Below are 25,152 nucleotides of genomic sequence, written 5' to 3' on the forward strand. Positions count from 1 at the left end.
AAAAAATGGATATATAGATATGAGACGGAAGGAATACTAAAAATCAATTTTACATTCAAAATATCAGATCAACACCTATTTATATCACATCATACAACTATTCAAATTCAAAAATTTTACTATTCAAATCCCAACTCAAAATCCAAAACTCAAAACAAACAGACCTTTCAAGTTTTATAAATAATTAGATATAAATGTACACTAATATTATTTAGGGGCGATCATCATGCTAATTAGTAATGTGCTAATTAGCTCTAATTTGTCGGATTATCTTTTAATTAACCGGTGGAAATAAGGATAAAATCGTAATATGAGTTAATTATTTGCAATATTTGTTGGATAATCGGTTATTTTGCAATCGATTATTTTGTGAGTGAAAATGCGACGGGCCGGTGTACCAAATTAATTAGATTAATTTGGAATATTTATTTATTTTTGTATGAGGTTTGGTTAATATTTTGGCTATTTTTTCTGTCTCGAGACAAACCAAATTGTACAACCCCAAATTAAACTCGGGTATATGGCCTAAGTCGCAGTTTTATTTGGATAAAATATTATCAGTTTGATAGATTTATTATAATCTCAAACGGAAGGTTTGAAATTAGAATAAATTACGATTGTCACAAACTGAAAGTTTGTAATTAGAATCAATTACGACTGCTTCAAATGGAAGGTTTGAATTTAAAATAAATTATATCGATAATTAAGGTTGTAATTATGATCGTAATTGATCCCCTGCCATTTTGACCGAGTGGAGACACCTATATAAAGGGCCTCCTCATTCATTCTAAACACTAACATCAACAATTCTCTCATCTTTTATAGCTTTTCGACAACCTTCTCAGCTCAGTTTCTCTCTCGTTTTTGTTCGTCGGAACTCCAACGATTAGAGGTGTCATTTTCATTGGAGACCGAAACCGTTTTATCTTTGCGTTAGAACGCCAGCCACCGGAGGCACTACCGGGGCGTATCTAATTTTCGGAAAGAGGATCTATCCTCGACTCGGTTTCACGGTAGAGTTTATTCTTGCAATACCCATATATTCCAACAATATTTCCTACCGTGAGCATGTTCAGTGTGATTTTCTTTTTCTTCGAAGTTTTCATATTTTTATGTATTTTTATTTCTCTCTCTCCCTTGTTTATTTTTTTGTTATCAAAATTTATTGCAAATCAAAGAAGAATAATTGATTTAAAACTCGATTTGAACATTTTTTAGAGATTGATTTCAAACGCGATTTGGATATTTGAGGCCGCAGTCAAACTTAGAATTTTACTATATAATACGTAGAGCACATATTAAATGAGAATACATGTCTATTAGCCTAAGTCTATGTCAATATTATTCAAATCATATTTTTAAATCTAAAAATATAATATCCAAATCATATATAAATCATATTAAAATCATATCCCTAGATTTTAAGATATAATCACAGCTTTATATCCCAACAATCTCTCACTTAAAGACTGATTGCATTTTCCAATATAACATTTTACTTCATCGGTAATAACAACGTCAAGCCCATTTCTTTACTCATTTAGGCCAATTGAGGTTGAACACAATATCAATTCATCTAAGGTCATCATCTTTTATTGCCTTTCAGGATTGCTCATAAGTCGGCTCACTACTCACATTGCATGTGTTTTCCACTTTTTAAAAGTATTAAAAGTATCATACTTACACTTAAGGAAATATACCCAAACATTTCTAGTACCATCATCAATGAACGTAGTGTAGTACTGTAAGTCTCTAAGGGTCGGTACAAGAGTTGATCCCCACAAGTCCGTATCGACCAACTCCAACTTTTTCTTTTTCAGGTCTCTCTCACCCTTTGAAAATGCCACATTTCTTTGCTTCCCAAAGATACAGTCCTCATATACTCCAATATCGACGGTCTTGATACCAAAAAATCTTCCATTTACAACGAGCTCCCTTGTCCCTTTTCTCGCTCATGTATCCAAGACAAGAATGCCAAAAATTTGTGTCATTATTCATAACCACATAACCGATTCCGTCGCACATGCTTTTCGTCATGTAGAGAAGTCCATCTTTTCTCCATTGAGCCACCACAATGGATTCTTTGGTTACCTACCTTCCACGACTTAGTTTAAAAAACTGTCGAGTAACCTACCTCATTCAATTGTCTGACAGAAATCAGATTTTGGTTTAGACCCGGGATATGTCTCACGTCATTCAGTCTCCGTACTCTTCTTTTCAGTGTTCTGATTCGAACAATCCAATTGCCTACAATTTTCAATGGCTCATTATCTGCAAGATAGACAACACCAAAATTACATGTGGTGTAAGATTCTATGATTCTCGAATCACTGCATAAGTGGAATGACACTTCTGAGTCCAAGATCCATGACTCTATTGGATTGTTGACGCTGAGAATCAGCTAATCGAATATTTCCTCCGTTGCGTTGCTAAACCTTAATCCTTCTCCGACGCTCTGCACTGTCATTTCAAATGTCTATTTTTGTTGCAATTTCAATATACCACATGACTTGCATTTTTCTTGTCCTTGTTTTTTAGCTTCGATTTTGATCATTGTTGATCCCTTTCCTCTCACCTCAAATCTACCCTTATTTTCGGCACTAATGGCAGATCCAGATCCAAAGTCAATATTCTTATCTGAACTTCTCCGGATTTTCTCACTCAAGATTAAATCTCTGACTGCATCAAACTCCATCCACCTTTTTCTTCCCTGAAGAAGTCGCACTTAAGGCTGTTACTACCGAATTTCAACTATTTGTCAAAGACGATAGCATGATTACGACTTTAATCTCTGAATCAAATTCAAGATTCACTTACCGCAATTGCGCAGTGATCATGTTGAATTAGTTCAGATGCACAACAACATGAGTCCTTTCAACCATCCTCATGTTGAACAGTTTTCGCATTAGGTAAACCTTATTTGCATCACACGATTGTTTGTACATATCTGATATGATTTTTGAAATCTCCAATTTCAATTCTTCCTGAACCGTGTGAAATGAGACATTTTCCGAAATGGTTAGTCGATCTGCACTCATCGCCTTCTTGTTGATCTTCTTGTATTCGGCTTCATCCATATCCTTTAAATCTTTACCATACAAGTAAACTTTATATACATATTCCAAAAACTGAAGTTTATTTCATCGAATACCTTTACAGCAGAACGATCACCTATCTTGACTCCTACTCAAACGAACCTAAGGACTCTGATGCCAAACTAGAAATTTGACTATAGAATACGTAAAGCACATGTTAAAGTGAGAATACATGTCTATTTATACCCTAAGCATATACCAATAATATCTAAATGACATATTTAAATCTAAAATATAATATTCAAATCATATCTTTAAATTTAAGATATAATATCCAAATCATATATAAATCATATCCAAATCACCATAAATTTTAGGATATAATCACACTTCGCATCCCAAAATGAACATAATGGTCTTTATAGTTTTATATTAGGAGCACAGACGGCTATGTTGAAGATTTTAATTAATTATATGAGCAAACTACAATAAAATCAAACCATCAAACATAGTAGTTTTTCCATCTCAAATATTTTACAATATTTCTCTTTTTGGTATGTTCCAAATATTTTATAATATTTCTCAAATAAAAATAATCAAATATACTTAATCTTTTAACTTAATTTTTAACCGATATTTTATCCTATCACACAATCCCACTAAAAAAAATTAAATATAGACTTTTCAACTTATTGAATCACTTAATTCTTAAATTATCTTATTTAATACTATTAACATAAATTATGATGCCAAAATCAAATATTGCTCGATGTTTGGAACGAAGGAAGTACAATTTAATTAAATAGTTGTTTATATAGGCTTATATTGTGAAACAAAATTAATTCAATTAATTGGCTATTACTTTGAATCTTTCTTTTGTGTCCACGAATATTTTTAATACAAAATTAAATCTTTGGTTTATTATAAGAAAGTAAATATAATTTAGTCAAAAACACTAATATTAAATATTGAGAATATGAAACACAATAATAAAAGTAACCAATTGTTGTGTTTATAAGTTAATCACATTCTCTCTTGTAATAATGTCTCTGCTATGGCTCACTTATTAATTTTTTCCTAAATATGAAATTAATTATCCTTGAAATAAAACTTGACGATTGTTATTTACTCCCTCTGTCCCACATAATTTGTCCCTATTTTTTATTTTCGTTTGTTCCACATAACTTGTCCTTTCTATTTTTGAAAATATAATTATGCACTTTAATCGCATTTTAAATTTTAAATTTTATAATTTTCTTAATTTTAATTCTATAATTATTTTTACTAAATAATAATTATTTTTACTAATACAATTCTTAATTATTTAATAATTATATTTTTACCTAAATTCCCGTGTCTACAGTAATACACATATATTATATGAGACGGAGGGACTAATAATTACATAAGACATCAACACTGTACTCGAAACGTTTCATTTAATAATTACAAAAAATCAATCAATCTATTATTTCATTTAATTGAATTATCACTTGTACGACTAATTTGTGCTCAATAAGATGTTATAGTATTTGTTTGGTTTGTATTTCAAATACAAATTAATATTATTTATTTTTAATTTTTTTAATAAAAATTTAGTATATATATATATATTTACTAATTATCACATTAAACTATTATTTAAATAAAATTTTAAATGGAATATTAATTTCAAATTAAAACTAAATAAACCCATTAATTTGCTATTTTCTTTAAAATTTATTAATCCAATTTTAATATTTTAATTATGCGTTGTTTTAAAAATATATATTTTTTCTTACAAATTATAAATATAATTTTAATATAAAAATCAAATTAAATCTTCTCAAATAAACTCCAAAGAAACAAATAAATTGTTTGACTGTAATTAAAATTGATTTGAAATGAGATTTTGATATGATCTTTTATTTAAATTATATTTTAATTTTTTATTTAGAAGATAACATATTGTATTTTTATTTGAATTTGTTAATAAATAATATTGATTTCAATTTAAAATCAGGATCACACAGTCACAGTCATCGTTTATTTATATGTATATTTTAGGTAAAATGATGATTTAATGTGAAATTTTAAAAATAAAAATAAAAATAAAAATAGTAATATATATATATGATCGGTGTGGGGTCCACCTCATCAAATCTTTTTTGTCAATTTTTTTTATTTTTTATTTTTTAATAAAATAAATATGTATTAAATGTCATTAAATATATCATAATTAATAAACTTATAATTAATATAATTTAAATATAATAAAATAATTGATTTAATTTATGATTAAGTAAATTATAATTTTGTTATACCCGTAATTAAGGCTATTGAAAATGTAATAACTTTGGAATGTAATTTTATTTATTTTTATAATTAAAATAATTATATTAATAAATTAATAAAATTAAAATTATCATTAATTATATTTTGTAATCTTAATATATATAAAAACGCAAATAAGCTTCATAATTATATATATTTTTTTTATTTTTAAATTCTTAAAAAAATTTAAAATTAATTTAATATTTTTCTTAATTTTTATTTATATAGGTAAATAATGGATAACGAAATTTTTCTAATTTTTCATTATAATTGATATTAAATAATTATATTAATTGATATAATTATAATTTATATAATTTATGAAATTATAATTAATCATGATAATTTGAAAATATATTTTAATTATATGTATGAAAAATGGATCTCATATCAATTTATTGTTTCTTTCTATTTTTATTTTTTAAAAAATAAATTTATATTAAAATATTCATAATATATATACCATAATAATATACATAACAAATTTATAATGATCACAATCAATATATATAATTACATTTGTAAGTTATGATTTAATTTTGTCTATCACATTTTTGAATAAATATTTTATAACAATCATATATGTGTATATATATAATTTATTTATACATAAATATATAGATAAACATACGAGAACATTGTGAGTTTCATGAATAATATATTTTAAAAAATTTTATTTAAACCTTTTTTTTTATATAACTGATTAGTATTTTTTAATCATTTTTTAATTTATTTTAATTTTGTAGACATGATATTTCAAATATATATATATATAAAGTTATATAAGGATTATATATTTATATTTTTTTTTCTTCAAAAAAAAATAATTAATATACATGTTTAACTAATTATATATTTTTATATTGTCATATATTTATTTTATTATTTTTAAATATATATTGTCATCTATTTAATATTGTTGTTTTTATTATATAATAATAAAAAATTTTATATATTAATAGCACAGAAGTACATTCAAATTTTCAAGGGTGTGAATGTTTTTTTATTTTAAATAAATGATAAACTGTTTTGACTTCTAAAATATTACATCAAAATAATATTTAAATTCAAATTAAAATCAATATTGTATTTTTAAATTAAAATCAAACAAACCAAATAAAGTATATAAATTGATAAATCGGTGACAATTTTTAAAGATTAGCAGGTCCACCCAAACATAACCTGTTTTTTCCTATTGTAATTAAATCTTATCACCTAAGCTGTATTGTATTGATTTAGGGTGGGTTTATTTGGATTTTAGTAATCTTTTTTAATATTAAAAGTTATTTTTTATGATATAAATAAATATTCATAATATAATATTTTAAAGGTATATTTTTTTTAATCCCGTAATTGATTCTTTTATTATTTTAGTCATGTATCAACACATCCCAAACTAATTTTGTAAGTGGATACTTTTTATATTTTTAGCCCTTTAGTACTGAAGATGCATATGTGTGGCAACCGCATGGCTCACTGCTGGCCACGTGTTCTCCGAGTGTCGACACCTGACAGATACGTGGGTTATTTTATTTCATTTTTAAATTTATATATTTTGTTTTTGTTTTTTGTTTTTTTGGTCCCAAAAAAGACAAATGGTGTGTTTGGCAATTAGCTGATAGTTGTTAGTTGTTAGCTGATTCAATTAGCTGGTTTGACTAGTTGATTCGATTAGCTGTTTGTATTAAAATGTTTGATAAAACAACTATTTGATATTAGCTGTTTATACGTAAAATGACAATTGATGACATTTCTATTTTATTTTTGTTTTTAATATATTCAATTATGTTCTTTTGAGTTTAGAATGTTTAAAATTTTTTGTTATTAGTTATTGAAAATTGTAAAAGTGTTATAAAAGTATTTATTTTTATTACAATTATATTGAAAAAATAATATATTTTTATTAAAATATATAAATAGTTTTTTTCTAATGAAAATGATGTAAAATATAAAATAATAATTTTTTCGTGTATATATTTATTACGTTAGTTATCGATTAGTTCATTATATTTATAATTTTCAATAAATTTAATTTATTTAATTTATTTTTAGTATGAAATTTATATAATGTAATTTTAATATAAAAATAAATTATTAATATTTATATTTTTTATTTTATGTTGATTTTAATAAATTTATATATTTTACAATTAAAATAATTTTTATATAAAAATTAATTATTTTAAATTTATAAAAGTAAAACTATAATATAATAAAATATTCTAATATAATTAATAAATAATCAAAATATATTTATTTGTGTAAAAATATATATATATTTTTTTACAGAAAAAACTATTTCAAAACGCCGGGTAAGTTAGCTTTTCAGAAATTAGCTTTTTGGATCCAAAAAACTATTTCAAAAAGCTAATTTACCAAACACCTAAATTAGTTTTTTAACTGGTCAAGCTGTTCAATAAGCTAAAAGCTCTTCAAAAAGCTATTTGCCAAATACCCCAAAATATATAAATTTAAAAAATTTAAAAAATAAAAATAATCATTTGTCCGTCAAGTATTGCTGACGTGGCGGACACGTCGCCTCCGGTGAGCCAAGCTGGTGTCATGCAAGTATTTTTTACGCCGGATGATTAAAACTACGAAAATTTTTCACTTACAAGACTAGTTTAGGACAAGTTTTAGTTATATAACTAAAATGATAAAAAGGTCAATTACAAACTAAAATTTTTATTTTTTTATTTATGTAAATTAAAGTAATTTTAAAATAATAAAATATACAAATAAATATTCTATTAATGTTACATTATATAATTATTGAAATTTTAAATTTTTATTATTCAAAATTAAAATAAAAAAAATTCAAAATATTCTCAACTTTTGGATTTGGATTTAAAATAATAAATTTTTTTATTTAATTTAATATAAATAAATATTGATATAATATTTTAAATATAAATTAATTTTTAAAATAATATTAAAAATAAATATTTTTTTAGTAATTGAATAATAGAAAATTCCAAAACAACACAACCGCATTAAATAAATAGTTGAAATATAAAGAATTTATTTTAGGGAAGTTTGAAATTGATTTAAAATAAGTATTGATTGAAAATTTTATTTAAATAATATTTTATAAAAATAAATAATACAATTATATTAAAATATATATCAAATGAATAATGTTGATTTTGATTTAACATTATAAAAGAAAAAATCCAAAACATTTAATACACTCCCTATTCTAATCTGATTGTTAGTATTTTGTTTCCGTGCATATTTAAATAATAAAATTATAATATCAAATATCTAATTTTTATTTATTATATGATATTATTTTTATATAAAAAACTATCATATTAATACATATTTATATAACATTAAATTATTATTTCAAATTTAAATTTTATTATTTAAAATCAAAATTTTACAGAGTGTTTGTTTGTGGGTTTTTTGAATTTTTGAATACTTAAAAAATTAAATTTGAATAATTATTTGATATAATATAAATAAGATATTGATATGATATTTTAAATATAAAATAAATTTATAATATAATATAAAAAAATAATTATTTAATTTAATATTTTTAAAAAAAATTGGATAATAAAAATCTTGATAAAATTTATAAAACACACAACTTTGCGTTTTTTTTTTTATAATATTAATTAAAAATATATTAAATTTTGTAAGTGGATAAATAAATTCATAATTTAATTCAATATATAATTATGAATTATCTTATTAGGGTGTGTTTGTTTGGGGATTGGATTTAATTTTCACTGTTCATTCTATTTTTTCCCCCAAAAATATCAAATCAAACACATATTTTTTATTTTTTATATCATACTAAATATCAATTTTCATTCTAAACATCACATCAACACCTATTTATATCACATCATACAACTATTTAAATTCAAAATTTTTATTATTCACATCCCAACTCAAAATCCAAACCCCCAAACAAACACGTCCTTAGTATCTTTGACACGTAAGCCGTTCAATATTTTGAATACAATGCGTATGGGTAAGCCTAAACGCATCGAAACTGCATTTTTTTTTTAAAAAAATATATATATATTTTCCGTATTTATTAATAATAAAAAAAAATAGTAATTACAAAATGGTCTAATGTTGTTCTCCACCATTCTCTTTCTCTGTCTGTTCTTTCAATTTCCGTCCTCATTTCAAACCCTCAACAACAAAGAAAAATCCATCTCCGTTTTTGATTCCTGCCCAAGCTTCCTGCTTTACCGTCTGATCTGCTGCTTTTCTTTGCGCACCACCTCTGAATTTTGATTTCCTAACTTCGTTTTTTCTCTCAATTGGACTGGGGAGCGCCGATCAGGATCTCCGCCGTGCGGGGCCGAGGTAGCAAGCAATCTCCGGTCGGGAGTGCGGCGGCTGGGAGACAACGCGAGCAGGAGTTTGCTGATCAGTTCTGACAGGGAGCAGAAGGTGTGAGAGAGAAGGGGACAGGATTTGTATGAATATTTTATAGAAGAAAGGGGTGAGAAATAATTCAAAACATGAGAGAGAGAGAGGAGAGAGATGATACCATGTGGTTAACGTGCAATGTAGGGAAAACAGCGAGGAAAAAATGAAGAGCGAGAAAGGAAGGCATCGAAGAAGAAGCTTTGAAGGAGGAGGAAGAGGAGTTGGAGGAGGAGGTTTTTTGCACGGCACAGATTCCTAGATCTCTTCTGCAATCTCCCTTGCCCTTGCCTTTTGCCGCAATTTATTCCTTTTCTTGTCTCTCTTAAATTCTCATCTGATTATTTTCTCCATCTTTCTCTCTCTTGTTCAAATCTCTCATCAAATCCTCGTGTTTATCTCCTGCTAACCTTTTGTGCCATTTCCTTTCTGTTTCCCTTATTTATTTGTTTTTGTTTTTTTCTTGAGTATTTCGCTGCTGATTTCTTCGCTAATTCTGGGCGATGGAGTTATGAACTTGGAGGTGAGGTTTGCTTTGAAAATTGAATATTTGCGTTGAATTTCGGTTCCTTAAACTTAGAGATTTTGGACAATTTGGTGTTTTTCAGTTCAAAGCAGCAGCCTTTTGTGTTCGAGGGTTTTTACTGTGTGATTCTATGTGGAATTGTGATTTAATTACCCGAATTGTTGGGGATTTTTTTCCTCTTCTTTTTCTAGTTTTGAATTATAGTTATAATCTGATTCTCTCTTTTGGATCTGCGAAACTGAAGAATTTTGTTTGAAAGCTTCCCTTTTGAATTGTTCAAATTTCGAACATATTTCATATTCTGCAACTTCAACTTAAATGCCCTTTTTAGCTGCTAGATCTTAAATGCAATTTCATCATATGAATTAGTATGAAACATTCATCATTAGTTTTTGCCAACATATTAATCAAGATTGAAAGCCCCAATTGTATTTGCTTTAAACTAAGAGAGATGGATAGCTCTTTTGTTGCATAGTACTTATCATCGGTTTTCTCGATTTTCCACGTGTCCTTAGTTTCCATTTTAAGGTGCCTGATACGTGTATCCGCTTCAAAATTTCTTTTTGTAGGTTTTGTCGGTGAGTGGAGGATCATCTTAAAATTCCTTACTGTAATTGATGTGTATGTGCATTGGTAGAAGCTAAAGGTCTTGACTTGGCGTGTATCTGCCAGCATAGCTGAGATGATGAACACTGGGTTCTCGTCTTCATCATTCTTTTCTGAAGAGGTGCGTGTTTATTGCTTTGATAACGCCAAATTTGAATCTTTGGATGGATGCCCAAAGTTGATTTGGGATTTGGTAACATCCCGGCATGCTCACCATATCTGCACGTGCAATGTGGATAGACCAATAATTGCAGCGGTCTTTTGTTTATATGTTCTATTTGTTAACTGGACATGCTTTGTTTTGGTTTGGTTTTTTGTCTTTCAGAGGCAGATCGATACGAGGAACGCGGGATTTTCCATGAATAATTACTCTGGTTAGTAGTTAAGATCAACTACTGTTACTTTTTCCGAACATTCTACTTCAATTAGGGAAGCTGAGTAGACGTTAGTTTTGTTTTATATGAAAATTGCTAGTTGTCCCTACTTCATTTCATGCCATTTGATTTGCCAAGAAATCAGCGATGATCGGTTTGTTGGCCGTGCGTAGATATATGCTTGTTAGGTTACTACCATCTCAAGATATGATTTAGACTGGCCTAATGTCTTCCCCCTTGTACCATGGTTGTATTTACTTGAACTTATTCATTTCACTGCAGTTTCATATTTTAATAACTTGTTATAAGAATAACATGTTACATGTAAATCTGATTGAAAATCAAAGTCAAAATTTGCATGACAAGTCAGTTCTTTGACCTTGTGTGGTCAAACTAACCCTCTTTAGAACAGAAATGATTTTGAGTATGACTAAATTCAAAATAGAATGAACTCTAATGATACTATGGTCAATAACCTTCATTTTTATACAGGATTAAAGGGTTATCTTCGAATGATATTCGATGGTTTGGCTTAAGCTAGAACACTTAGCCCTAGTGTATTGAGATGTTCAATACTGTTGAAACTAAAACAAGTAACATGACACTTGACGTGCAGAATCTATCATTTTACTATACAGAAAAGCAAGAAATCCCAGACGAGTTGTGTTCATTAAGGGTGTGTTTGTTTGAGGGATTGGATTTTTTTTTCTCACTATTCATCCAATTTTTTTCCCCCAAAAACATCAAATCAAACACCTATTTTTCATTTTTTATATTATACTAAAAATCAATTTTACATTCAAAACATCACATCAACACCTATTTATATCACATTATACAATTATTCAAATTCAAAATTTTTACTATTCAAATCCCAACTCAAAATCCAAACCTCCAAACAAACACACCCTAAATTTGGAAGGTGAAATTGAAATGTAAAGAAGTTAAAATTTCGTCTATCTGAATCCATCCTGTTAAGTTAGGCCTAAATATGGACTTTATCCACAGTTTTGTTGGCGTAGGAAGCAATAAGTAATAAGCAGTGTTGCCCTTGGAAAACATCTTCTGTGATCGGGCAGTTCCGCCTCTCAGTTTGAGTTATTCAGAGGTGTTATAATTCTATATAGTTAGATTTGGTCTCATGGTCTCACTTTTATTATCTTATGAATTCTCTCTTGTTGGAAAGAGAAAGATTGACACTCCGTGCAATAAATCATGTCTATTTGTGTGTGTGTATATATACATATATATATATATATATTCAATTCATAAGACATTCTTCTACAAAGAAACAAAACACCACTTGATTTTCTGTTGTTTATGTTGCATTGCTTCTATTTATTGTGCTTCAGACTGTTTGCTGGTTAGTTAAGCAACGTAAGATATTAAAACATGGAAGAAGCAATAAAAAAAAAAAAAAAAGAGAAACCTGAATCTACAAATTGGTGGTACCATGTACCTATTTTCTTTGTGAACTGCGTAACATCATAGGATCATTACACGACATAGTTCGGGAATCATGTCATGATATACAACATGTGGTGGGGTTCCATATACCTTCAGCTGATGGCTATTGTTCTGTGAATTTAGTAGTCATTGGATGCATCTAAATGCAAGATCCACTGAAATTAGTTCTGTAATAACACTCAGATGGACTTCAATCCTATACTTTATGGTATTGGTTGGGTTGGGCCGCTTATATTTGTTCGTGTCTAAATGTATATTAGAATGACTACAATAGCTAAATTATTGGCTCAATTAATTAAAATTTTAGCGGTGCCATAATGATTGTTTCCATATCCTTGTCATATTGTGTCTGATACTAAGCTTTCGTGAATCAACTGGTTCCTTTCAAATTATGGCAACATAATTTTTGGTATGACTTATCAAGAATTGAATAATTTTACAAATTAACTGTAGAACATCATAAATTTGGTTGGTGGTGAATTTTCTTGTCAATGGTTTTCATCTCAGACTTACTTTGACTTCTATGGAGCATTGATTTCGAGAGTGTGAATTATTAGTCTCAACTAGATTGCACGATTTAATTAATCTTATTTCTGTAATAATACACTTTACTGAAAAATAGTCAAACTCCAGCTGTGCGTTATTAAATATGTCGATAAAGATATATATTCTGAGTTGTAACGGATGATTTGAAATCATTATATCTACCCATCGGTGTGTACAGGTCTTTCTGAAACGAATGTTGCATTTTGTGTATGTTTTTCAGGTGTGAAATCAGAGGGAGGATTGAAAATGGAAGCACCAGCTTCATCATCTCTTGAGAACAGGGTGCCGTCAGAATCACCGATGGCGAATGGTTTTACTCTTCCTGACTATTATATGAACGGTGGTCGAAATCTCAACCTTCCATTACGGAGGCATATCATTGGAGCGGAACGGGAAGCCAGTCGTTCCTTGCCGACTGCTGTTGATCATGATTTGGGTTCCAGAATTAGACTAAATACAGATTCGACATCCTACCTTTTTGATGGCGAGAGGTTAAATCTCATGGGTGCTCAGCACGAGAACAGTCTCTTTTCGAGCTCTTTGTCAGATATATTTAGCCGAAACTGTATGTTTCTGTCTTCTACCATCGTTGGCTGATACTATTTTTATAATTATCACCATTTAATGATGTTTTCTTTGTATCTATTTTGCAGTAAATTTATCATCAAATAATGTCGAACCCAGGCACTCTGTTGTGCCTGCTGTTCCTCTTACCTCCCATTATGAGGAAGATGAAGCTTTTGAATCGCTTGAAGAGCTTGCAGCTAAAACAATTGGAAATCTTCTACCAGATGATGATGACTTGCTTTCGGGTGTGACTGATGGGTTAGGTAGTAGTGTTCGAACTAATAATGGAGAAGATATGGAAGATCTAGACCTGTTTAGCAATGTTGGAGGATTGGAGCTCGGAGATGATGGCTTCTCACAAAGGGCTTCTGAATTTTCTGATGTGAAATCTAACAAACAGCTGGTTTTGTCTCCGGGTCTGAATGGCGCAGAACACCCTTTTGGAGAGAATCCTTCTCGAACTCTCTTTGTGAGAAATATAAATAGCAATGTTGAAGATTCTGAATTACGAGCGCTTTTTGAGGTATGATCAATTCCCTGATTCAATTGTTAAAAGCTGATATGAATTTCGTCATTCACTTCCTTACAGGCGAACACTAATTGTTGAATTTTGTATCTGCAGCAATATGGAGAAATTCGGACTCTGTACACAGCATGTAAACACCGGGGGTTTGTTATGATCTCGTACTACGATATAAGAGCTGCTGGGAATGCAATGCAAGCCCTTCAGCATAAACCATTGAGGCGAAGGAAACTCGACATACATTTTTCGATTCCCAAGGTAATTTCCTGCTACATTCTGGTTCACTTCTAAGTCTCAAACCATGTATTCTGATGTTAGCTCACGACGCTTTACAGGAGAATCCATCAGAAAAGGATTTAAATCAGGGCACGCTTCTGGTTCTCAACGTTGATTCTTCTGTTTCAAACAAACGACTCTCTGAAATTTTTAGTGCCCATGGAGAAGTTAAAGAGGTGCCCTCAAGTTCCATATTCTTAGGTGGTTTCACTTCACATTAACTGGAATCACTAACACATGTTTTTCATTGCAGGTTCGAGAGTCGCTACACGGATCTGATTGCAAATTTATCGAGTATTTTGATGTCAGATCTGCAGAATCTGCACTTCATGCCCTAAACAACAGTGAAATTTCTGGAAAGCAGATTAAGCTCGAACCTGGTCATCCTGGTGGATCTAAAAGGTGCTTCGACCTTTTTATGCTGTCCCTTACCTAAATATTGCAATGAAAATCACTTTAGTGTTTCTTAGTAGAGTTTGTTTCTATGCCGAATATTGGTTTTATGTTATTTTGACGTATTACCTTTTTCCCACGTATAGATTATCACTGCATCCATTGTCTACTAAGGAGCTGGAAGAGTCTGCTCTAATGTTTCATCAACATATCTCATCTAGTAACTTAACAGCAGGACTTTCTGGTAATTTTATTTCTTGCATACACAGTTCGTCGAACTTCACTTAACAATATTCTCACGATGTTAATTATTTGTACTAGGATCGCTTTCACTCGGGGACTCAGCAACCAGCACAGACAAAGGAACAACACTCGGTCCATTCTCATCAAATGGAGGCCTAATTAATCCACTCCTGGAAAATATCCGTCGTCCTGGAGTACCATCCAACGGGCTACCAAATGTAGTCAGAGTTGAACCAGGAAACCCGTCTAGCTTCACTGAATCAGGCCTATTGCCCAACCACCTGAAATACGAGCGCCAAGGGCTGTCAAATCTTCACCCACATTCACTTCCTGAATACCGTGATGGCTTAGCAAACGGTAATGCCTTTGGCTCTCCGAATAACAGGGCTGCAAGCATAACTTCTCGTCCACAAGAAATGATCGGCAGCCCACAGTTTCGAAGAGTCAACTCTAATGGGCAGCCGATTGAGTTAACTGAAGGTACAAATTGCTTAAAATCTATTCGATTAGTTTTTCTTTATGCTTGTCATCCCCTTTAGCCGCTACTGATAAAAAAAATGTAGTTAATCGGGCTGTATTGCTGTTTAGTTTTCGGTTCCTCAGGAAACGGGAGCGGCCCCCCTCCAGGGCATCATTACATCTGGAACAATTCGCATCATGGGCAAGCTCAATCCATTTTATGGCCAAATTCTCCGACACTTGTCAATGGGATCGGAGCTTCTCGCCCCCAACAACTGCATGCTGTTGCTCGAGCCCCGTCGCATATTATAAATCCTATTATGCCTCTAACTAACCATCACGTGGGGTCCGCGCCATCTGTTAATCCCTCTCCCTGGGATCGGCGTCATGCTTATGGAGAGTCACCTGATGCGGCTGTATTTCACCCGGGATCGCTCGGGAACATGGGCATTTCAGGTAATTCGCCACATCCAATGGAATTCGTTCCTCGTAACATCTTTCAGCATAGCGGCGGAACTTGTATGGAAGTGCCTATGCAATCGAAGAATATTGGATTGCACCCCCTTCATCAGCGTGGCTTGATGTATCCGGCGAGGGGCCAAATGCTACCTATGATTGGCTCATTTGATTCGGCTAATGAACGGGCTAGAACCCGTAGGAGCGAGGGCAGCTCAAGCCAGCCTGACAATAAGAAACAGTTTGAGCTTGACATAGACCGGATTATACGAGGAGAAGATAAGCGCACGACTCTTATGATTAAGAACATTCCTAACAAGTATGTGCTAATCTATTGTTCTTTTGAGGTTTATAAATATTTTGTGATTTCAGGCATATCTATAATTGAAGAAATAACTCAGTAGTATTATGCTTTTCTCCTATTTGAAATTCAATTTAGTCGTTCTTTCAATATTAGGTACACTTCAAAGATGCTTTTGGCTGCAATTGACGAACGCCATAAAGGAACCTATGATTTCATCTACTTGCCTATTGATTTTAAGGTTAGTTTGATTTTACAGTAGGAAGTTATTTGCATGCATCTATCCTTTTTATCATCATATATTTCTTTTCGTTGCAGAACAAATGCAATGTGGGCTATGCATTTATAAACATGACAGATCCTTCGTTCATAGTTCCTTTTTATCAGGTACATATTGCCCTACAGTATCCTTCGAATATAGCTTATTGCACACATCTGATTTATTTTTTTTTCAAATTTTTGCAGACATTCAACGGAAAGAAATGGGAGAAGTTCAACAGCGAGAAAGTGGCATCTTTGGCATATGCTCGCATTCAGGGAAAGTCTGCGCTCATTGCACACTTTCAGAATTCAAGCTTAATGAACGAAGACAAGCGCTGCCGTCCTATTCTCTTCCATACTGATGGTCCTAACGCGGGCGATCAGGTACCAATTTTATTACATTCCGGATACTTCAGGAAAATACGCTCGTATAAGGATGTCTTAACTTTACGTACTCGCTGAAATGCAGGTTCCCTTCCCAATGGGGTCTAATATCCGACCAAGGCCAGGGAAAACTCGAAGCGGCACCCTGGAGGAAAGCAATCAAGAAATCCTCCCAAATTCTCTCTCCGGAGAGGAAAATTGCAACGGAGATTCTTCTTCTGGTTCGGGAAAAGATTCAGATTGAGTTGTAGTAGCCTTCGGATTATTTTTTTTTTTTCACTAACCTCCTAGACTAAAAGCTCAGCCTAGAAATTTACTTAAATGTCTTTCTTTGTCATTGCTGTATATTTTGTGGTTGGCTGATGAAGGTGACGGTGGCGTAGTTCAAATAATATGCTCTGGCGAATTTTGAGGACCAATGGGAAATGGATCGATGTTTATCTGACCCAAAGCAGAAGGTGAATTGTCGATTTTGTTGTGAAGGTAAAGGGAGCAGTTTGAGGAGCTTCGAAATTTTGAACATTGTCTTTGCTGGTGGTCTGTATAGAGTTTTTGATGGTAAATTTTGCTGTGGAAAGTGGCGATTCCGCGGCATTGCTCTGTTTTTCTTTTTTGGCTCTCGTGGCGCTGTTTTTGTTTCTCCATTTTTCCCGGGTTTCGATTGTGTCGTCGTTTTTAGGATTTGGTAAGAGAAGTGGCGAACTCTTTTAGGAGGAATTTTTGCTGTGATTGATGATGAATGGATGATGGCTGTTATTTTGTATGAATCTCTTATGAAACCTTTTTATAAGTTATGTTGGGGAGGAGCTGATTTCTTGACTTGACTCTATGGCTGTTTGTTGATATTCCCATTTTTGGTTTTATGCTTTTTTCTTTTCTTTTCTTTTTTTTTTTTTTGAATGATGTACGAATTTGCAATCACTACCCCGAAAATGCGTACTCCCGGCAGTGGTTTTATGCACTCTTTATTGGCCTTGAAATGGATTTTCTTATAACATGCATTCTTAATATTTGGCTTGTATTTGAATTTAAATAATGATTTGTTGTACTGATTTATAAAATAAAAAATCGTTTGTTGTATACATCACATAATTTGATTAAAAGAAATGCAAAATATAAGACAATAGGAGGGATCGAATCTTCTACTCCAAAATTTTGTCTATTCCCCTTATTTCCACCAATAAAATAATTGCAACTGTAATAATAAATAAGAGAGAGTATAGTGTAGCATTTAGTTACATTTAGATATATTTTTTAAATTCAATTTCTGTTATTTTGCATATTCAGTTTTCAAAAGTTTATAAAAATATAACGAATATTATATCTAATTTTAATTTTAATTTTTTCATGTTACTTTACCATTTCTGTAAAAATTATTTATTTTTATACAAAATATCACATGCAAAACTATATAAAAATTAAATACATTCAATTTTTTATACTCCTTCCGTCCTAATACAATAGTCTTGTTTACTATTTTTTTCCGACCCAAAACAATAGCCTTATTTCCGTAAATAACTATATCACTGTATAACTACCCTTATTCTTTCATTATTATTACACAATTTGTCACTGCATTTTACACTAATACACTCATAAGGACAAAAATGTCTTTAATCTATATTTTTTATCCACTGTCAACATAATAATATCAACATTCCTTAAATTTTGTGCTCAATACAACCAAGACTAAAGTTGCGGGGACGAAGGAAGTATAATACTTTAAGGATATATATATTTTTTACTTACATAGTTATAATATTTTATTAAAAAAAAATAGTAAAATAGCACAATAAAATTATTTTATATCAATTTTTACTATGGTATATTAGTCATTTTAAATTGTAAAATAGCATAATAAAATTATACCTCATTTTAGTATAATTTTTATTTTGTTAGTTTTATTTCACAATTTGCATAAATCATTAAAGATCAAATATTTCTTCTAGTAGAAATATTTTATTTAGGGTATAAATCATTTTATATCAATTTGTATTATAAACAAAATAATACTAATATACAAAAAAATTTATGCCAAAAGTAAATGACATTCCTAGTATGGGAGAAAATATAAAAACATAGATTTTTATAATATTAGATAAAAATAAATTTAAATATATATATGTATATATATTTTTAAGAATTTACTTTGTATTAATTTTTTTTATAGTGTGGTATTTTGTAAAAAATATATATATACAAAATATATAAATTAGTGATAATAAAAATTAAAATAGAATATAAATTTTATTTGATTTTTAATTTTAAAATAAAATGAAAAGATTAAAAATAATGAAGATAGAATTCAAAAAATATATCTAAATCTAACTAATTACTATATATATATTTTCTCTCCTATTTATTGTTACAAATTTAATCATCTTATTCGATGGAACAGTGGAATCTTACCTGTCTCCATATGACATAATTATACAACTTACAAGTAAGATAACAAAAACAAAAGTAAGATAAAATAGCTCTGATAAAAAAATATAATACTGATCTGGTAGGGTAAAGCTATAAGACTATGATTATGTGTTCAAATCAAGTATTACAAATACCTTTACAATTTACAATATATTACACAAATGCCCAATATAATACTAATATTTTTAAAACTACTTGATGGGACGGAGGAAGTATTAAATTTGACCAAAGTGTGAGATTTATTCAAAGCATGATTCTACGTTTAAAAAATATATATATATTTTTTTTATCTCATAAAATATTATTTTAATATCAAACTCAAACCAAAACTTTCTCAAAACTATCAAAAGAAACTTAACCTTAATAAACATGTAATATTAATTTTTAAAAATATTAATTTAATAAGGTTTGGGATGGACTCGTTTATTAAACTTATAATCCGACTGAATGTTTAAAATTTTAAAACTCGTATTTCATTCCAAATACTAAATTTCAACTCCAAATAGTACAGACGAAGGGAGTATTATTTAATAATCTCAACTAATCAAGCAGGAGCTAACAAATAGAAATAATAATTTAAATTTTAATTCTTTACTATAAATCTTTATAAAAAAAAATAAAATTTTGTTTGTCCCATCAAATTTATATTTATTTTATTTGAATGTACTTTTCATTTTAATCAAATAACTTTTATAATCTTTTAAAATTTATATCTTTCAACATTACACATAATCTACAAATATATCATAACTACTTACTTACAGACTCCTGACCTAATTGATGTAAAAAGTAAAAAGTGTAAAACACCACACAAACGCACCCTAATTTTGCAAGCTATAGAGCAGGGCTGTTGATATTACGTAAAGTTTTATCTTCATATTCAAAAAAACGCCACAACTCTGAAGTTTACTTCGACTACGATTACGCAAACTGTGCACAAACTTCTATCTTAGGTCCCCAAATTTTACTTTTTAACGACGAGGCCAAAGTAAAGAAGAATCGAGCAACATACCTCGAAGGTTCAGTCATCAGCGTCGTCCCAAGAAATGGAACGAACCAACTTTTCCATCCGAAAACAAGTCACTTCGGATAGAGAATGTCGTAATGGCCAGGTCGGTACAGCAAGGTGATGAATGGCTTGACCACCTCCCCGGTGGCGCCACCACCGCTATCAGCATTGGTAGAATCAGACTCGTCGCCGCCGACGACAGGAGTGAAGTCATGATGGTTTACCACAGCATTGCCTTTATCGTCGCAGCTTCTGTCAAGATATACTATGCGCATCGGGATGCCCAATGCATCGGATAATGCAGTAATGTGAACATGATCGCTCTCTTCGCCCATTGGCTCCACTGAAGACTTGCAGAACTGCACACCAAATGCATGTTATACATAGAAGCAGCGAAATCATAAATGTGTTACGAAAATTTCGAATCATAAATTCGTCATTAGGAGTAGCAATGTCTGCAGATGGTAGGAGACCAACCTGCTGTACAGAGGTACTTGTTAATCCTTGAACAAATGGTTCGTAGAAGTCCGAGCGTGTTTTCAGTTCTCCGGAGGTGATGAATCTGAAGAACATTACAACTGTCGAACAAATATCATTAGTTGAGATATATATACATGCACGGGATATTAAAAATTTAAAATTAAAATACCGTATTGGATTATGTCAAGGGTATATATAATGCTCCATCTGTGCTACTCACCAGAATCAGATATGACCGGATCTCGACTTTTCTGTAGTAGTTCATCGTGGCTGTCACCGTGATGTAACATATTAGCCACACTGATGGAAGAAGTAAAACGGACAAAATCGAAGAGAGAATGACAACTACAAAAGAAAAGAATAGGGGAAGGAGATTTTGAACCTTATGGAAGCTTCATTCCCAGAAATCACACTTTGAAGTAGTTCGAGAGTTACCTGAAGCAACACAGGGCATGAAAATAAAACTTTAGAGGGTGTCGTAAAAATTAAGACAACCGGGGTAAAATAAAATTAAACAAAGTGATTCATCACTAAATTACAAAATACGAAATATGAGTTATACCCATTAGTTTAGCATCGATACTATGTCCTATGATTGTACAGAATGATAACCCAATAATGTGTAAAAGATGTCGGCACTAGTATACAGAGGCAACTATATCATTACCGTCAAATAATCTTCAAATGTAAAGTCGATATAGCCCAAGCTGATAAGTTTCTTTCTAGATTCCTCTATCTTTGCAGTGATGCGCGCAACTTCATCATGGTCTTGTGATTCCATAATATGCTCCTAAATTGTGGGATTGAACAATCGATTTTAAGTGACCACAGGATAATGACAAGAAATGCACAAGACAAAAAAATGCAAGATTTGAAGATGCAAATAATCAAACAGACCAGGTAAGCAAACATGAAGCCACGGAAGAAGCAATTCCCATCTCCACGAGTTCGCCTAATTGCATCATATTGTTCAGCCAGGATCTGCAGGTGTAATGACAATTAGAAGTTACCCACATCATATATTATCATAATTCAGATTGCTGTCTAAGAGTTTCAGCAGACCTTGACTTTTTCCAGTAAAATTGGATTTCCAGATTCGTACTCAGCAGCTAATGAGGAAAGCAGCTCCTGCAGACATACTCCCAAGATCATTTATAATTTCAAAACGAACAACCAAAAGAAATTGCAAATATTCAAGGCATTCTCAAATATATGACGAGCTAAAATATTTGGATGTTTCAAGTTAGCAAATCTGTTATCCAGTTTTCCATGAATACATAACAAATTGCTGTCTCTAAAAGGTTCAGCTAGCAAGTTCAAAAGCATAAGCTTAAAAGGGTCCCAGCTTTCATTTTAAGAATTGAGACATGACCAAATTTGAACTGAAAACCTATAGTCAACGAAGGGTAGTTTGTTTTATAATTAGTTCACCATAGTATAAAGAAATGTATCATCTATTTGATAGAAATTCTTCAAGAAGTGCTGAATGAATCAGAATCTTGGCCGGTGAGATTTCTACTATTTGTGAACACAAAAACATCTTCGTACCTTAAAAGAATACAGATGATAAGGTGCAGATTATATGATATTCACAGGCAGAACTTATAAATCCACTGTCGAAAGAAGATAAACTATTTGTCATCACCCAAAATCTGATAACTGGAGGCAACCATAAACTTAAAATATATTCGACATAGCATGCAGGTTTCTAGTAAAACTTCATGTCCAAACATTAGAAAGTTTTCTTGCCTTGTCACCAACAAATGGAGTTTTTTTAGCTTCCTCGTCACGAATGGAATATTGTTGCTGCATAATCTCATCATCTCTAACATCTGTCCAGCTATTAACTTCAGGTGACTTATTGCTGGATGTCATGACATCTGTTTCAGATCCCGCCACACCCCAATTGTCAGCTTCCATGTTCAGTGCAGTGGTTGAAAATACTTCGCTAGAATACCAGCATTAGAACCAGAAAACACGTAGAATTTTCAGAAAGCATGGATAGTACAAGAAATTTGTATGAAGTATAATAACTCATAGCAAATATAGACAACAGAAAAGAAGCAAATGGTGTCTATCAATTTGATTGCATAGTGTTGGCTGTGTAAATGGCATTGCTTTTGCTACATCAGATTTAGAGATTTAGGGAGAGAAGAGACTCTGATTATTCTAGTTTCCCAAATTTGGTTAGGTCTTCAGTTGTGTATGTATATATATATATATATATATTCTTGATTGAGATTAATAAACAAGTAATTTCCTTCCAATCTACATAGCATCAGAGCAAAGATCTTGTGTGAACACTAGCTGCAGGTGTAAGTTTCATTTTGCCCTCGTCTGACCGATTCTTACCACCGCCATCACGGGAGGTTATATCGGTTATCATCACAGTGTGCATAACATAACACACTGTGTCTACTATAGATAGTTCAATCTGTCTGTGTATTGAAGAAATGAGAAATGCGCCTAGCAACACAAATATTCAAATCATTGACTACCTCTCCACATCATTACAGTGGAGAACGGAAATTGATCTCTATGATAGCCACTGTGACGACAACCATAATTTCAACTCTCACAAACTCATAGTGCAGTTCTTCAATCTAACAGAATCATTGGGACTGAAAACTGTAGGATGTTTATTTGCAGTTTTACTACATAACAAAGCCAATGCTCCAAATCAGAACCAATAACTCTTACCCAAGGAAGGCGTTCTTAACCAAGGAAGGCGTTCTTAACCAAGAAACAATCAAGTGTTGTAAGTTTGGCCGAGTGTGGAAAAGACTATCTGGAGTATCCATGCCATCTTAATTCTCATTTTCAAGTATTCAGTTACGATTAAGTTTTTAACAATCCGTAGATACCAACAAATAAAAAAAAACAATCTATCAGAATTCAGAGCTCTATTTTAGCGTTTTTTCCCTCAGAAATGTCATTGTCATGTTTATTCATTGATATCATTGACGTTGCAATATTCCAAAGGAAATAAATAGACATCCAGGAGGAAATTCATTTTAACCTAGCACACAATCCACATTAACAACAAAATTTCGATGAATGCACCGAAAACTATCGGCATAATGTGCAGCAATACACTAAAGTTCAGAAAACTAATAGAAACGACGAACTAAAACATAAAATGTTTCTTGTTATCGCAATCCACAGGCAAGCAACTCTCATTCATCAATAAACTTGGAACGCGAAAACGCCTGGTGAGCGAAACCGCAAAACAAAAGGCAAAAGCACCGAAACAAGAGAAAATTCCTACGCAAATACACTCAACACCGAAGGATTTTAATCAAACAACACCACCAAATTTCTGCATATTCATAAAATCCTAGAAGCAGAAAAAACCAACTGAACCGACCTGCAATGGATACAGAGGAGTGGATCTTCAGAGACGCTGCCTGTGAAAGAGATTCTCAGAGTCACGTTGCTTTCGTCTCTCAACAGTAACAAAAGTGAGAGAAAACCGACTGTTGAGCAATAAATATAAATGCTCAGTTCAGATGGAGCGAGTTTTGCACATTAGTCCTCTGATTTTTTTGTGAGTTCAGAAACGCCCTCCAAGTAAAAAGTTGCAAAATAATACTACTTCAGTAGTAACTATTTCAAAAATATCATTTTTTTTTAAATACTCATATTGTATTATGATATAATTACTTTTATACTAAAAGATAAAGATAATTTTTACACTATTTTTAACCAACGTTACAATTAAAATACTACTCCCTCAATCTTATTTTTGTATTTTAGGTAAAATTTATTAAATCAAAATATACTTAATAAATATAAATAAATTTAATTAACTACATATAAGACTATTCCAAATTCATTTATTTATATCTCTTTCTTAGAAAAAATAAATATTTTTGTCTATATTTAAAATTCTTGTCTTTTACAAAATTAATTTATATTAATTCTAAATAAATTAAATATTATTAATTTATTTTTATTATTAAAAATTTTATTTTCTAAAAAAATTGATATTCATATTGTATGTATTTTTTTATTGCGATATAATTTTAAAATATTTAAATATATTTTTTTAATTATTTTTAAGTTGAAATCATCAATATTATTAATTAAATAAAAAATAATAAAATAATATTCT

General features: G+C 30.7%; 2 protein-coding genes across 2 annotated transcripts; one reads left to right on the top strand and one right to left on the bottom strand.

The window, feature by feature from the left end:
- Positions 1-9,441: 9,441 nt before the first annotated feature.
- LOC127245382 (protein MEI2-like 4) lies at positions 9,442-17,946 on the top strand. The gene is made up of 16 exons (XM_051266213.1): positions 9,442-10,263; positions 10,836-10,993; positions 11,198-11,246; positions 13,480-13,824; positions 13,913-14,349; positions 14,449-14,607; positions 14,685-14,801; positions 14,879-15,027; positions 15,165-15,262; positions 15,340-15,741; positions 15,850-16,495; positions 16,634-16,718; positions 16,796-16,864; positions 16,943-17,122; positions 17,208-17,343; positions 17,491-17,946. Exons 2-16 carry the CDS (start codon positions 10,949-10,951, stop codon positions 17,532-17,534), a joined length of 2,961 nt encoding a protein of 986 aa, XP_051122170.1. The 5' UTR covers positions 9,442-10,263; positions 10,836-10,948; the 3' UTR covers positions 17,535-17,946.
- Positions 17,947-19,718: 1,772 nt separating this feature from the next.
- On the bottom strand, positions 19,719-24,495 carry LOC127245487 (OVARIAN TUMOR DOMAIN-containing deubiquitinating enzyme 1-like). Its single transcript, XM_051266407.1, has 9 exons — positions 24,406-24,495; positions 22,788-22,986; positions 22,101-22,166; positions 21,936-22,019; positions 21,706-21,828; positions 21,421-21,473; positions 21,259-21,308; positions 21,036-21,136; positions 19,719-20,917 (listed from the first exon to the last, which is right to left on the bottom strand). The coding sequence occupies exons 2-9, from the start codon at positions 22,956-22,958 to the stop codon at positions 20,630-20,632; spliced, it is 936 nt and encodes a 311-aa protein (XP_051122364.1). The 5' UTR covers positions 22,959-22,986; positions 24,406-24,495; the 3' UTR covers positions 19,719-20,629.
- Positions 24,496-25,152: the final 657 nt, after the last annotated feature.

The sequence above is a fragment of the Andrographis paniculata genome, unplaced genomic scaffold (genome assembly GCF_009805555.1).
Source record: "Andrographis paniculata isolate CXL003 unplaced genomic scaffold, ASM980555v1 Contig22END, whole genome shotgun sequence".
Classification (NCBI taxonomy): Eukaryota; Viridiplantae; Streptophyta; class Magnoliopsida; order Lamiales; family Acanthaceae; genus Andrographis; species Andrographis paniculata.

What these genes read in the sequence shown, in the direction of transcription:
- LOC127245382 (XM_051266213.1), top strand. Translation starts at nt 10,949, where the DNA reads ATGATGAACACTGGGTTCTCGTCTTCATCATTCTTTTCTGAAGAG. An exon ending in ACTTGCCTATTGATTTTAAG is followed by an intron (nt 16,719 to 16,795) that starts GTTAGTTTGATT and finishes TTTTCGTTGCAG; the next exon opens with AACAAATGCAATGTGGGCTA. An exon ending in CAACGGAGATTCTTCTTCTG is followed by an intron (nt 17,344 to 17,490) that starts GTTCGGGAAAAG and finishes TGGCTGATGAAG; the next exon opens with GTGACGGTGGCGTAGTTCAA.
- LOC127245487 (XM_051266407.1), bottom strand. Translation starts at nt 22,958, where the DNA reads ATGGAAGCTGACAATTGGGGTGTGGCGGGATCTGAAACAGATGTCATG. An exon ending in GGGAATGAAGCTTCCATAAG is followed by an intron (nt 21,309 to 21,420) that starts GTTCAAAATCTC and finishes TCACGGTGACAG; the next exon opens with CCACGATGAACTACTACAGA. An exon ending in TCCGGTCATATCTGATTCTG is followed by an intron (nt 21,137 to 21,258) that starts GTGAGTAGCACA and finishes TTTGTTCGACAG; the next exon opens with TTGTAATGTTCTTCAGATTC.